We start from the raw sequence: 13,949 nt of genomic DNA, 5'->3' as shown, positions 1-13,949 counted from the left end.
CAAGTTTGCAGCAACTATTAGACCCATATGGCTTGCTATCGAACCAGTTTGAACAAATTAATTATTTGAAGACTAAATCAAAACCCCATTGAGATGAGAGAAAAAAAATTACAGAACAAATAAAAACTCGGATTTGTTCAAATTAACTCCCTTTAATGTGAAGAACAAAAGCTTTAGAATAATTACAATATGAAGTGGCAAATGAGATGTATTGTGATGTCATGTGCCACATGTGTTGGTATTTAAAAGTTGGGACTTAAGTTGGTGCTCGTAGCATTATTGGTGTGATAAAGTGTTAAGGTATACAAAGTATTTTTGATAGTTAAATAGGGCATACTTAGTTAATTTTACATTTTGATTTAAATATTAGAGTGTACTCAGTTAATTTTAAGGTTCGTTTAAATTAGCAACAATCTAAATTTTTCTCAGGGAGAAGGAGGAATTAAATACATAACCTCACTGCCCTGGCATGGTAATATTTATTAGTTTTTAGTAATAATATACATAAACTTTCTCAAATTTTTTTAATCTGTTAGTAGAATAATGGGTAAATTACTCACTGCTACCTAGTACCTTCCAAATTAGCAATTTAAGAGTAAGGGTATTCGGGTAATTTTCTCAATCTAATAAAACCCTAATTCTTTTCCCCTTCACTGTCATAGACGCTCACCTTCCCCTCCGACTCTCTGTATTCTATCTCCCTTTCTCCATCTCTCTCCACATTGCTGCCGGCGGCCAAATTTCAGTCCCCACCTTCGGAGAATCAGAGGTACTTAGCTTACTCTTACTCCCTTTTTGCTTTTTTGGAAAATCAGAGGCACATGATTTAAGTTTACGAATTGTTCAGTTTTTGTGGTGGGTATGCATGAACTTATATTTCCAATCGTTCAAATTTCTGTCTGATTTTTAGGGCTTCAGCTTCTTCTCTTGTTTTCCCTCTTTTCTCTTGTCCTATGTGCTTTGCCCTTTTTCTGTGCTCTGTCTGTAGCTATAGAAGAGTTTAATCAATTGATTGCAATTTATTGTACTGCATGAGAGAGAAAGCTTTGATCAAAGATGTTTTATTTATTTGTTTTCTTCGCCTCCTTGTAAGATTTTTTAAGCCAATTTTTGTGTGTTTACATGCTGTGTCTGACTGCGTACACTTTTCGAAAGCACGAACGAGCAAAAACTCAACTCTAATTGCAAAAACACGACACATTGCTAGGTCTAATTGTTGTTATTTACTTGTGACCTCAGGTCCTCAAGCAAAAGTGAAAGGAAAAATCACTGCTGTTTAGGCTAGATAGTTAGAGAGAGATGAGGCTGCTAACCCACAACATGCTATCTTCCAACATCAAAGGCGTGACCAACGGCTTCCCTCTGCGCATTGAAATAGAGAAGGTCGTGGAGAAGCAGGTTGACTTCAATGCTGATTTCCTTAGGAACATGTTCCCTAAGATCGAGTGGAAGGCCCTCGTGGGCGCCGCTCGTACTTTGGGCTATGTTGAGCTCCCTGAGGAGGTTGAGCCCTCCAGGCTTGATTCTGAAGATTTTCTGCGCAAGTTCCATCATGCCCTTTTGGAGCTTCATCTCGAGGAGGGTGCGCTTGTTTGCCCCGAGACTGGTCGCCGGTTTCCGGTTTCTAAGGGAATACCCAATATGCTACTTCATGAAGACGAAGTGTGAATCAAATCATGGTGGACTGGACTGTCGTTGCTCATCTTGTACTTACTGAAATTAGAGATTTTGTCACTATAAATTGGAATGTTATGGTTTTGTTTAGTTATTATGTTTTATTTTGATATGTTGAAAATCATAGCAGGTCTAAAACAATTTTTAAAATGTGGCCTTATCTCTTGAACTTGAAGTCTTAAATCATTGAAGAGTCATGTAGAACTAACAGGTCTGAGGAAGACAGACTCGCGTATTATAAATTGAAGTTATTGAAGGACAGTAATAGAATGTTTGAACTATGGTACAAATTTCCCCTCCATTTGGTTTAGAGGAAGTACAAAAGAAAATCTCCCTTCAAACTGAAAATTGGCAGATACTTCTTCCTAACTCTTTTTGCAGCGAGGGGTTTCACAAGAAGGAGGTGGGACGCCAAAAACCCAATCAAGGACATTCAAGTATTTGGATCGGAACACTTCCCTCTCCTGTGCATAGCAATGCATTATGATTGCCGTGGATAAGCTGAAGATTACAACATCAGCTCTCTTCATTTTTGTTGATGGTGGCAAGTATCCGGTATCAGCCATGCACGTGAAAAAGCTCTCGATGGCCCGAGCAAGACAGTAGAGGGAAATCTCAGTTCGCCTGCTTTTCTTCTCAATAGCCAAGGCCAAGCCAGTTGGGAACTGCCGAACAATGCAATTGATTAAGCAAAGATATAAAATTCATCTTGCTACCAAATTAAAAGAGTTGAAGAATGTTCATACCGTCCCCATTGCTACCATTGGAATATTACATCTCCTGAAAATCCTAAATAGAAAGCATGTCCATGCCCTGAAGAACAATAAGAGATGGCTTTTTAACTAATGAAAAATCCACTTTCTCAACAAAATTTGAAGTGATCAGAAGTAACAAGGTGGAAATACAATGATTTACCATTTTGAATATGCAAGTTCATATAATTATTTACCTGACATATAGTGGTGAATATGCTAGTTTAACTTTTCTTTTTTCATTTTTATAAAAAACCCAGAAATCACCCAAACCCGCTTCACCCTGGATTCGAAACTGGGGCCCCCGCTGAACCCTACTATCTTTGTAAGGCAAGAAACTCTAGCAAATAGCTAGATACCTTGAGGAAGTGAATCCCTGACAACGTGGGAGCAAACCATGGGCCTGACCACTTGACTAGCTGATTCCATATCAGATATTGTCCAACATCACTAGATTACAGCAACTTATTTATCCCTTGAAATATCAGATTTTCTAAAATTCGTCCTGCTGATGATGGTCCAGGCAACTATTAACCCAGAGAAGGATAAAGGAAACAAGCACAACAGAGTTTATTAGTCTAGTAACCTAGTTCTTGGGGGTCCAAAGTGTTTCATCTGGTCTTGAGTTCCTTGAGTATTCTATATCCACTGGTTTCCTATGCTTTGCCAAAAAAATATATATACATTGCACTATGTTTCAGTTCAAGTTTCATCAGTCCCTACATCTGGGACTTCATGCCCCATGAAAATAATTTTTCTGAAGAATGATATATTGAAAACTTATCACAGAGGTATGAGGAAAGACCTAAGTTTTAAAAACTGATTCTGGACGCTTCCCAGGTTCTCATCTATGCATATTCAATAAAGTGGGCAACTTTCCTAGCAGCAGGGTTCACGTAAATGGTACCATTAGAATGTGAGATAGAAGAAAATAGCTGCTAACCAGGCAGATGAGCAATATACGGATAGAAACAAGCTTGATCTTGCAGTACCAAGAAGGCCCTTTAGTAGTATAGAGTAATGCCTGCATATAAACAGCAAACATAGGGAGCAAAACAGACAAAAGCCAAGATTACATTAACACAAATACAAATATCAAATATGTATATTGCAAAAAGAAGTTCAAACATGGCACGACTATATGATTGCAATATGCATATAGGTATGTATCAAATGAATATGATAAGAAAGAATGGGTAATGGTTTATAAACAACTTCTAACAAGACATCAGGGAAAATCAAGAAACAAGAACTCAGGAGGGTTCTTCAACGAAAAAAAGAAGGGAATAAACAACTGTAAATCAAAATGTTTCTATTGCTCCAATTTAAAATCGTCAATCATGCCACAAATTGATTAGTGAATCAAATTCCCATTCCCATCAAATAATTGCTAAACCAAAAAGCTATCCAGTAGTATAAATTTATTTTAACAATAAGAAAGCTCCTAAATTACTAATGCATGGACTGCTTAAAGGTATTTAAGATTATCCACCAAAAGGACTTATGGTACACCTAAAGCCACAATATCAAAATCTCAACACCCCTCAGTTCTCAACTTCTTTTTCCAGGAAATTTATACTAGAAGATGATAGCACTTGACCACATCTCCATAAAGCATCATCAGTATAGGAAAAAAGATGATCAAAAGGAAATTATATGAATTACCTTTTCAGGAGATCTTGGCGATGAACTATAAGGGCGGGAATCAGATACACTGGAAGATAAACTGGTAATGCTCTCTTATAGGCTTGAACTAGGAAAGAAATAATATGCGCACTACATGACTGATCTCCATGTACAATCTGCATGAATTGTGAAAGCTTAAGACTTCAAATAACAAGATTGAAGTTAATGAAGTTTAAACAATTTTGATAAAAGTGACAAACAAATGCAAATTATTTTCACATGGTAGGAAAAAGGTAGAATGATAATTGAAGAATGCATACCGAGCAGGGAACTTCCATGGCTGGATCTAGTTTAATATTTGTTCCAATGGATTTGTAATATTTTTCTATTGCTTCCAAATTAGTAAAAGGTATGCCACTTGCAATCTCTTTTACACCTTGCAATATTACTGTATCCTTTCCACCATGTTTATTGAGAAAAGATTTGTATGATGGAGGTAAACTTTCCTGCTTCAATATGTAAGCAGACCTGAGAAACGAATTGTTTCCTCCTTTTAGTCTTAGTACAGTCTAGGAAAAGTAATGGGTATCAAAAGACCCTAAAAGTTAATGGTAAGCAGAAAATCTTGACAACTTCAGTAATCTATAAAACACTGAACATACATTTCTAAGTTTGATGCATATGAATGCGACACCATCCAAAAGCCAAAAACATAAACTTTGAATTGCATCAGCAACAATATCCACTAACTTTTAGGTAGGTTTGGTTAGCAGTCACCAGAGGATCATAATTAGGGTTGTAGAAATTGTAACTTCAAAAGCAACAAACTTTTTAAGAGTTTTCATTACACATTGTGACTTAGTAGTAAAATCTGCTTTGACGATCAACAAGATGAATTCATAAACAGATCCAAAGGTCATGGAAGTTTTATCGATTTCCACATATGGCAGTGCATTTCCATCATTGCACCATAAGAGAATATTTTGCACTCATGCCATCGTTAGCAATACTTTGCACTAAAAAGGAACATTTTGCAGTAAAGGGTACATACAGAATTTGCGAAGAGGAGAGACACATAAGAAAAATGTCACCATGAGCCCAAGTGAGAGGTTTACAAATGCCCCCGAACCGTTTGCTTTTAATCCCACACCGCGACGCCAACACAGCAGCACGCATAAGTATGTATATGGCCAAGCTCGTATGCTGCGTGTTCAGGCCAGTGAGAAGCATCGATGGCCCAGCTATAGCCCCTGCTAACAAAGCCCTCCATTTGGCTGTCCTGAACTAGAGTAACAAGCAACAACCAAACCCATCAATTAAGTCAGAGCAAACAGAAATTTAGTTTAAGCAGAAAATGAGAAATTGAATCATGGAAGAACAGGGAACTTGCCTACGGTGACCAGCCAAAGAACCTATAATCTCATCCACTGAAACAAATGTACCAGCAAAAGTTCCAAGAAATAGACCATATCTCAATGTCTCTTTCAAAGCAGTAACAATAGCTTCATTATTTGTAATCACACCCTCCTTCCTGAATAATAAAAATAATCATTACTTAAATTACCATAAATTTGAATTATTGAAAATTCGTTGCTCGGTGAGTTCTTCACCTGAGAGAGGCTAAGAGCTTTCGTCGTCTCAATCGAGCTAAGATGGAGAAAATGGCGAGCCCGCCTTTGAGACCGGCTCCGATGGTGAAGCCCTTGATTGAGGCAGTTACGACCCGCCGTAGCTTTTCCGAGTCGCTCAATGGCACCGAAACGTATCCGAGCGAAGAAGAATAGTAAAACGACGACGGCGACGGATCGGATTTCTTGCAATGCGTACAATTCGGATCGGCGGATTCGTGGTGGTCACCGTAAGGACCGCCATTTTCGCCGGCGAAACATGTGCAGAGGTCGCCGGGCGGCGACATGGTGGGGAACAGATTCGGGGTTTGCAGGAATGGCGTTTTTTGTGAAGAATACGAAGAATATTCGAAGCAGATGGGAGGAGTGTGCGTAAGGGCTTTGCGATTATCGAAATGACGAGTGAGAGAAACGCTAACGAGTATGACAGTTTAGGTCGTTTGGAATGATGACGTGATAATTTTTATTTATTTATTTTTTCTATTTGCAGTTTAGTGATTTCTTTTTTTCTTTTTTTTGTGTGTGTGTGTGTGGGTAAGGAGAGGCTTTTCTTGTTGGGTGGAGTATTTATTTTGTAAACTTATTTTCAGTCTTGTATTGGATAATCAGACTGTGCAGTTTCATTCATGGTCTGACCAAAAAAAGTTACATCTTGTAGAGTTGCTCTGCTTCATGTGGTGCTGGATATGGCTAATAAGGAGCAGTGCCTCTAGTCGACTCCCATTTGGGACAGTTGGCCATGTATGTGTGGGTGACTTTCAACCATTGGCCTCTGTATCACAATCAGGCTGCCTGTATCGACATCTAATAATCGTGTGCTTATGGGTGACTCTCAACCATTGCCCCTATGTATCGACAACTAGTATTCATTCATGTACATGTGTAAGTGACTGTCCCAAATCATGTACATGTGTAAGCGACTGTCCCAAGCAAAATAGTCCAAATCCGGCTAACAAGTTAAATTAACTTAACACTCTACTACCTCAATAACTAAACTTTAGTTGGTGAGAATATCCACTCCATCCTATCTCATCTAAAGTCGCATAATAGCTGTTCGGTTTGGTAGCTTTACATTTATATCTTCCGGCTTGTAGTGTTTGAACCCATAACTCATGACGTATGAATTGAAGTAATGAATATCTAAAAAAGCACGGAAGCTCCTTGCTCAAACATTTGGTCCTATTTAAAACGGAGATGAGGACATCAGAAGATATAGTATATTAATCTCCATGACATAGGAGCAATTGAATATTACATTACTAGTAAATTACTTCGAAAAATAAAAAGGTCCATAAGCATACACCTGCAGCATTTAGAATGTGATGAATGACTAATATACTTACTGCAGCTCAAAGCTCACTTTTATGCCCAAAAGCACTATGGCAGCACCACAATTTCTTTTGCAATTCCTCAGTGCTAACTACAGTGGTGCTTTCATAAAAATAAAGCCTCAAGGGAATAGAAACAGAAAATAATGACAACCTAATTGTTGCAGCAAGTAAATGAGGGCAGCAAGCAGCAGACCACTTTCTCCTCCGAGTAGGCACAATCAGCACCGACAAAAATGGATGGTGTTTGTATGAATTTGCTTCAATTAAGCATGCATTGTCCCAATGTGAGAATGCGATAGCAAACATGTTTGAAGTAGCACCAAATAATTGCTGTTTCCTGACCTGAATATGTTTCTTGAGAATGGAAATCAAAATTTGGCAGTGAACAAAACGGTTAGGCTCGCAAATGAGTTAGTATGAATTCAGAGAAGGCTAGGATGTGGACTATTTTTTTCCTTTTGCAATACCAGAATCTTTTGGGAACATGAATGGTAACTGCTAAAGTCACTATAATCCTACAATTCTGAATTTATAGCCGGTGCTCCTCTCTAAGTATACTGTAAAATCTTCAATCATATTCCTTTGGTGGTTCCCATTTCATTTCTTCATTCTACCTTGAGAACAATCTTCATGAACTCATAAACGAAGTAACTTATTGCAGCTGAGGGAAGTACCTGAGTATGCAAAACACCAGAGATAAGAAAACAGACATAACCTCAATGCTTACAATTTGAAGGGAATGCAACAATCTTCACATGTATAGCAGAGGGGTATGGGACATAGCACGAGGATGCCAAGTATATACCTATAGAAAGAGATGCATTCAGAACTTATAACCTAGGGATCCATATACATCAAAACTTCAAAGCCATTGAACCAAAGAAATATAAAAAAAGAATATGACAACTGTATCACCATATTAACTTTTGTAAAACACAACAAAGTAGCTAAGGTAAATAGGGATCCATGTAATAACATGCCTGTAACAAGCTGGGAACAAGTCCTGCATAAAGGGCTGGGACACCTCCATGTTCCACTATTTTCATACAAGTTGCCAAGGCACTCATTTTAGTTGCCTGGACTTGCAATTGCAGCTGTCTCCTCACCACTTCAAACGGATATGTGGCAGCTTCTGCACAAGCACCAGCAATAGCTCCATAAAGTAATGTCCTAACGGGTCCCAGCTCCAGTTGGTCGAAAGCATTCAGGCCGAGCCCTTGTTGGCTCATCTTTTGGATTCTTTTCCTTCCATCTGGCGAATGCAGATAAGCTGATTTTAATATATCATAGACACCATAGAAAACTGCACCTGAAGGTGCCATGCTTGCGATAGAGGGTACCAAGCCCTTATAAAGTGAAAAGAACCCTTCAGTTTGGATCATGTGGTGGAAAGCACCAATTACACCACCCAAGACTTCCCCACCAGGAGCCACCAACTTAGTCCGAATCTGAAGCACACAACATCTAACTTAGCATATATAACTAATTGCATGGTTAGTATATCTATGTAATAGCAGGGTACAATTAATAATATCATAAACTTTGTTTTTCTTTCTTTCATTAGGCATAACCAAAGTTAGATCTGCTTCAGCGTGGACTAAATTCCAAGAATGCAAACTTAATAGTCAATACCAACAAAAAGCACGAAGTGCTCGGCTTACAGGTAGGACATTTTTGTATTTCTTCCATTATAAAGGTAAACCATAATTTCTATCTTAAAATGAAAAAAAGAAGAAAAGGAAACTAAAGCATCAAAAGGAAGACTTCACTTTCAATAAACGAAAGGAGACATTTATCTATGCACCATACCCAAGATTCCAAACAAATTATGCTTTGACCACAGAAAATATCACAGTGGGATAAGTCGTTTAGAGTGGGCGTAAAATACAACCTTCAGCATAAGTTATTTCAGACTATCTTATAATCTATATCTCTGCCAAAACGAGTTCCCAAGTGAAAAGGCATACCCTTGTTGAACACTTGCAATTACATGCATACTTTCTATTGGCCTAGATTATGGAAGGGAAAGCGAGTTAAATCATGTAGGTTTAGCTGTGTCACTACCTTTTCAAATCCTCGCAAACAGATTCTTGAATTTCTATTTCAACCACTTAGCATAACCCAATTTCAGCTAGTAATTGATCAAACAGCAAAATCCTAAACGGTCACTTACCGTGTCAAGAGGTAAGCAGAGTATGGTAGCAGTAATTCCAGCTGCAGCACCGGCAACAAACCTCTCAAAATTTGTAGTCTCCTTATTTCCGGAGAAGCGGAGCAATTGTTTTCTGTAAGTATCATAAGCATAGAAATTGATTGCTTTAAATGGAGCTGTACGAAGAATATTGACTAAGTTCCCCTTCCAAAAGCCCCTCAAGCCCTGAGAAACCGCAATTGACTTAACCAGCTCAAATAGATGCCTCTGTTCTCCACGAACTATATATTCCAGCTTTAGTCTCTCAAGAGGTGCAACAAAAGTTCTGACACAACAACATTCAATCAGCCACAAATGAAGTGCTAAATGGTAACAATCACAGAGCAACTCCAAAGTCTAATACTATAATCTCTAAATGCAGATTGTAAATGAAACATAAAACTCCAATTTTCCGGTTCTCAATTTCTGTGTGTCATCCAGTTCACGAAACATGAAATTCCGATTTCCTATCCATAACACTCCCGTAACTTACTGAAATCGACAAATTAATACAATCAACTGAAATTAAGTCAATGAGAAATCAAATTCCTTCAAACTATTCTTCTAAACTGTCAAATGCAATATATACCAATTACCCAGAATAGTTTGAACAAAATTATGAATTATAAAAAGCAAAAAGCAGACCTGGAAACCATGGCGGCTATAGCACCAGCCCACAAATGCTTGGTGGTGTTCATAGCTCTACCTCCCCTAATCCCAACTTTCTCTGTCCTCGTCTCTTCAACCACCGCCTCCTCCGAACCCTCATCTCCGTTCTGCACCAAACACCCTTTGGAGTCCCGTACAACCCCATCGCTTTTCAAGCTCACCGACAAGAAACCACCTCCAGCCACCGCTCTCAGCCTAAACCCATACGACGAACCAGACCCGGAAACGACAGCCGAAGAAGACTTCCGGAACGACACTACGGAATTGAGCAGAGAATTGGAAACAGTGGGTTCCAAAAACAAGCCGCCGATGATGAAAAGGCTCGAATTTGGGTCGTCCATTTTATGCGTGGGAATGGGATTGAATAGGTTTTGGGTTTTGTGGGCTGTGGCTTTCGTCGTCTTCGTCAGAGTGTGTTTGGATTGTGGGGTTGGAGAGTTCGAGGGATTGGAATGCGAATGGGAAGAAGAAGGGTTGGTGAAAATGGCGGATTTGGCAGCTTTGCTTCCATCGCCAAACATGCATAGTACAATTCAGTTCCCTCCTATACAGTATACTATGCTTATTTTATCATTTCTTATTTATTTATTTATTCTTTTATCTATGTCGCGGCAATGATTATGTTAGTTTGGCTGCTGTAAAAATAATCGATGTCAGATTTGTTGCGAGAGAAATCAGTTGTGAGATAAAGCTGTTTCGTGTTTGGTAAATTTTTTTGTTAAAAGTGTTGTTGGTACTGATTTCCGTATAATCAGAAATGATTGTCGCATAATCATTAAACCCAAAGCCTCTTCAAAATTGATTCCTGAATAATCAAAAAATGAAAACAGCTCATTAGTTACTTTCTCTTATAGCTTTCTCTCACATCAATTTTTAACAATAAGTTATTTTCTCATTGTTTACCAAACCGGCTTGGCTTCCTAAAATTTTAAAAAAATCACTTATCACCCCAAATAAGCAATACCATACTGACACAAGTCGAAACTATTCGTCTTTTCCATTTTATTTTTGTAAATAAATTAATATATCCTACCCAATATATATATATATATACCATTTATTTTATTCTAGTTTTTCGGGCAAAAAATAAAGTTTTAAAGTATGTCAAAGAGGAAAGGAGAATGTTGCTATTGATGTTTTGGTGGTAATCTTTTGTTTATGCCCAAAATGAAGCTGATAAGGTGACACCAACCACCAAACTACCTTCGTCAGTGTGCTCATTTTTGCGAACAAACGATGATTCGACAATGTCTTTAATCAACTATAGTTGGTTTATCGATAAATCAGTGCAATTCAGTTGACTTTCAACAAAAAAAATGAGATGTGGCGGTTGCAATAGAGTCGAGGAAGAGAAGACAAGAATGAGAGAGAAGATGAATACCCAGTTCAGTTTGGTTGAACATGGTACAATTAAAATTTAAATCATAAATTATACAGGTTCAACTAGTATATTCGATCTAAACCTAATTTTTTTTAGAAGGAAAAAAAACAGAGTTGGCGGGTGAGCACATGAGATGATGACATTTTAAGAGCTTCAAAACAATATATTTTTTATGTGAGATGGAGATAAAATGTTTTAAACTTCATAAATGTATTCGTTTATTTCATCAAGGAAAAAAAAAAATTTTGTTGTAAATGCATGAGTTGGTGGATGACCACCATACCTCTTAATATTCCACCGTTGGATTTTATGTAACCTATGCATTAAGTATTTGTAATTAGTACTTGTAACCTATAGGTATATTGTAAATGATTGTATTCAATCTTCTATCTTGTAAGCCTATAAATAGGTGGTCCTATCAAAGATTAAGAGAGAATAAACATGGTGAAACTTTATCTTTAGCATATCACTTCTCTCTACATTTTCTCCCCCTAGTTTTATAACACGTTATCAGCACGACATTGCTCTTGGTATGTTTTCTTTCTCTAATTTTCCCATTTTCTTATATGAGCTAGAGTCATCACATGGTATAGATTTTCTTTGTACTTACCATCAGACTTCATCATGCTCATTTAAGAAGAAAAAAAAGTTTCTTATTCTTATTACACTTGAATATGATACCATATTTTTTTTAACTTGTTTGTTTATTTAATTTTAAGCATTATCTTAATTAATTACAGCTTGTTATGATGAGTTTGTATTATACAAAATATCAGGGCCCGAAGTTCCTCGATCCTCATCATATAACTAGATTAGGACCTAGAGTTCTTTTGATTGAATCAGAACCTGAAGTTCTTTGATTCCAAATAATTGAAGGCATGAAGTTCTGCGAATTTAAAGAGCACATAAGGACATAAAACTCCTCGATTTTGTATTAATCAAAATCAGAATTCCATGAGGCCTACATATGTCAAGAACTTGAACCAGAAGTTTCGAGTGCATATACATCGATTTGAGTATGAAGTTCAAAGCACAACTATTAATTCAATTTATTTAGATCTACGTATTCGTACCTGAAGTTTCAAATATATATTGATATGAACCTGAAGTTCATAGTTTTTCATGGATCTTAATACTATATATGAACTTGAAGTTCATTACTTATTTGTGCCTATATGAACCTGAATTGGTTGGAAATCCAATTCTTAAACTTGTAGTTTTATCTACATATTGAATCTACATTAATATTGGATTATCTTGGAATTTCATAATCTTTAATTGATTTATTTTATTCCTTGTTTATACCACTTTACTTATTTTATTATATTTTATTTTATTTATGTTAGGTTATTAATTAATTTCGTTTTACAATGGTAATGTTTTGTATTACCGCCCCAATATTGATAGCCAGAGGCGTCTATTGGAGAAACTTCCTACTTTCTTTTGTGGGTAGGAAGTTTATGATGTTATGAACTAAAAGTTCTTGAGGCCCCAATATTACACAACTATTATAGTTGAAGATTATGATGTCATGAACTAGAAGTTCATTGACCGAATAACTTTTATGTTGTGACATGACTATCTTGGCAATCCATGTCCCACAATGATGCATAAGATTTTTATAAATTTGTAAGGACATCGTTTAAAGACTCAAATTATTGTCTTGTCCAACAATATCATTACAAAGAACGCTCACAAATAAAAGCTGTCATAAGATCATCTCAGTCAAAAATTGACTTTGAGCCATAATTCAAGGGGATATTTGTGAGCCTATACAACATTTAATTATGGATCACTTCACCAGTTTTGTTGAATATGCCTACTAAAATGGTTACATATTTATCTCTTGTCAAGATGCTGACGAGCACAACTCCCATATTATCCAATCCAGTCAATTTGAATTGATAATGATGGTGAGTTTATTTTCCTAAATTTTGAGATAATTTTCCCGCCGTTAGGGGGAGAAATGACAGTTCCTGAAGAACATCGTGAAATAGTGTTGAATCAATCCACTTTTGTCTCATCAAGAAAATGCATATATAAGTTGTACATATGCTAACGTGGATTGATATTCTCGTATCACAATCCATTAACATGGTGACTATATATATAATGCATGCCTGAAGCATGACAAAAATATAGGTTCTAAAAACTTAACTCCCTAGAAGTGGAGATTATTTGAAAAATTCAAGCCCTATAAAAAAATAACGCTCTATAGGAGGTTATGATCCACATATTCTAAATAATTCATTGTAAAAGAGGTGTTTGTCCCATAAGTGACAACATAAGCCCCTGAAGAGGCATTGGTACCCTAAAGTAATGAGATGCTTATAAATTATGCATGCGCATGCACATGAGAATTGTGGGATCACAAATCGATGATACATTTGGTTTATTAGTAGCTACTACAATCATCAAGGGCTATGATTATATTAATTCACGTTTCATGAATGTCAACAAGTTAAGTGATTGGCCAAAAATGGAAATAGGCAATTCCATTTATCACTAAATAAGAAGGGTTGGATATTGAACCTATAACTCAAACACTAAATTACAAATGTTAAGTATGAAGGTTATGAATTGGTGTTTGTGAAGTGAAATAAGATCACTAATATGACACAAGGTTTCCTGGGAGAGACATGTGGTTTTAGTATCTCATCTCATCGTAAATGCATCCATATTTCTATAAGTGCAGTT

At 36.8% G+C, this 13,949-nt stretch overlaps 3 protein-coding genes across 4 annotated transcripts; 1 reads left to right on the top strand and 2 right to left on the bottom strand.

Moving 5' to 3' along the window:
* Positions 642-1,795, top strand: LOC18792028 (multifunctional methyltransferase subunit TRM112-like protein At1g22270). The gene is made up of 2 exons (XM_007223375.2): positions 642-769; positions 1,240-1,795. The coding sequence occupies exon 2, from the start codon at positions 1,300-1,302 to the stop codon at positions 1,666-1,668; it is 369 nt and encodes a 122-aa protein (XP_007223437.1). The 5' UTR covers positions 642-769; positions 1,240-1,299; the 3' UTR covers positions 1,669-1,795.
* On the bottom strand, positions 1,876-6,192 carry LOC18790771. Of its 2 annotated transcripts, XM_007225580.2 has the most exons (8): positions 5,663-6,192; positions 5,443-5,583; positions 5,104-5,331; positions 4,373-4,580; positions 4,092-4,228; positions 3,370-3,450; positions 2,421-2,487; positions 1,876-2,339 (listed from the first exon to the last, which is right to left on the bottom strand). In XM_007225580.2, exons 1-8 carry the CDS (start codon positions 5,965-5,967, stop codon positions 2,040-2,042), a joined length of 1,467 nt encoding a protein of 488 aa, XP_007225642.1. In that variant the 5' UTR covers positions 5,968-6,192; the 3' UTR covers positions 1,876-2,039. The 2 variants fall into 2 exon arrangements, with proteins under 2 accessions (XP_007225642.1, XP_020410174.1); XM_020554585.1 differs by lacking the exon at positions 5,663-6,192 and having other exon boundaries at positions 5,104-5,336; positions 5,443-5,527.
* LOC18790473 (probable mitochondrial adenine nucleotide transporter BTL3) lies at positions 6,876-10,529 on the bottom strand. The gene is made up of 4 exons (XM_007224300.2): positions 9,848-10,529; positions 9,185-9,488; positions 7,992-8,459; positions 6,876-7,685 (listed from the first exon to the last, which is right to left on the bottom strand). The coding sequence occupies exons 1-4, from the start codon at positions 10,390-10,392 to the stop codon at positions 7,617-7,619; spliced, it is 1,386 nt and encodes a 461-aa protein (XP_007224362.2). The 5' UTR covers positions 10,393-10,529; the 3' UTR covers positions 6,876-7,616.

This window comes from Prunus persica, chromosome G1 (genome assembly GCF_000346465.2).
Source record: "Prunus persica cultivar Lovell chromosome G1, Prunus_persica_NCBIv2, whole genome shotgun sequence".
Taxonomy (NCBI): domain Eukaryota; kingdom Viridiplantae; phylum Streptophyta; class Magnoliopsida; order Rosales; family Rosaceae; genus Prunus; species Prunus persica.
This window is presented reverse-complemented; position numbering and strand designations above follow the sequence as displayed.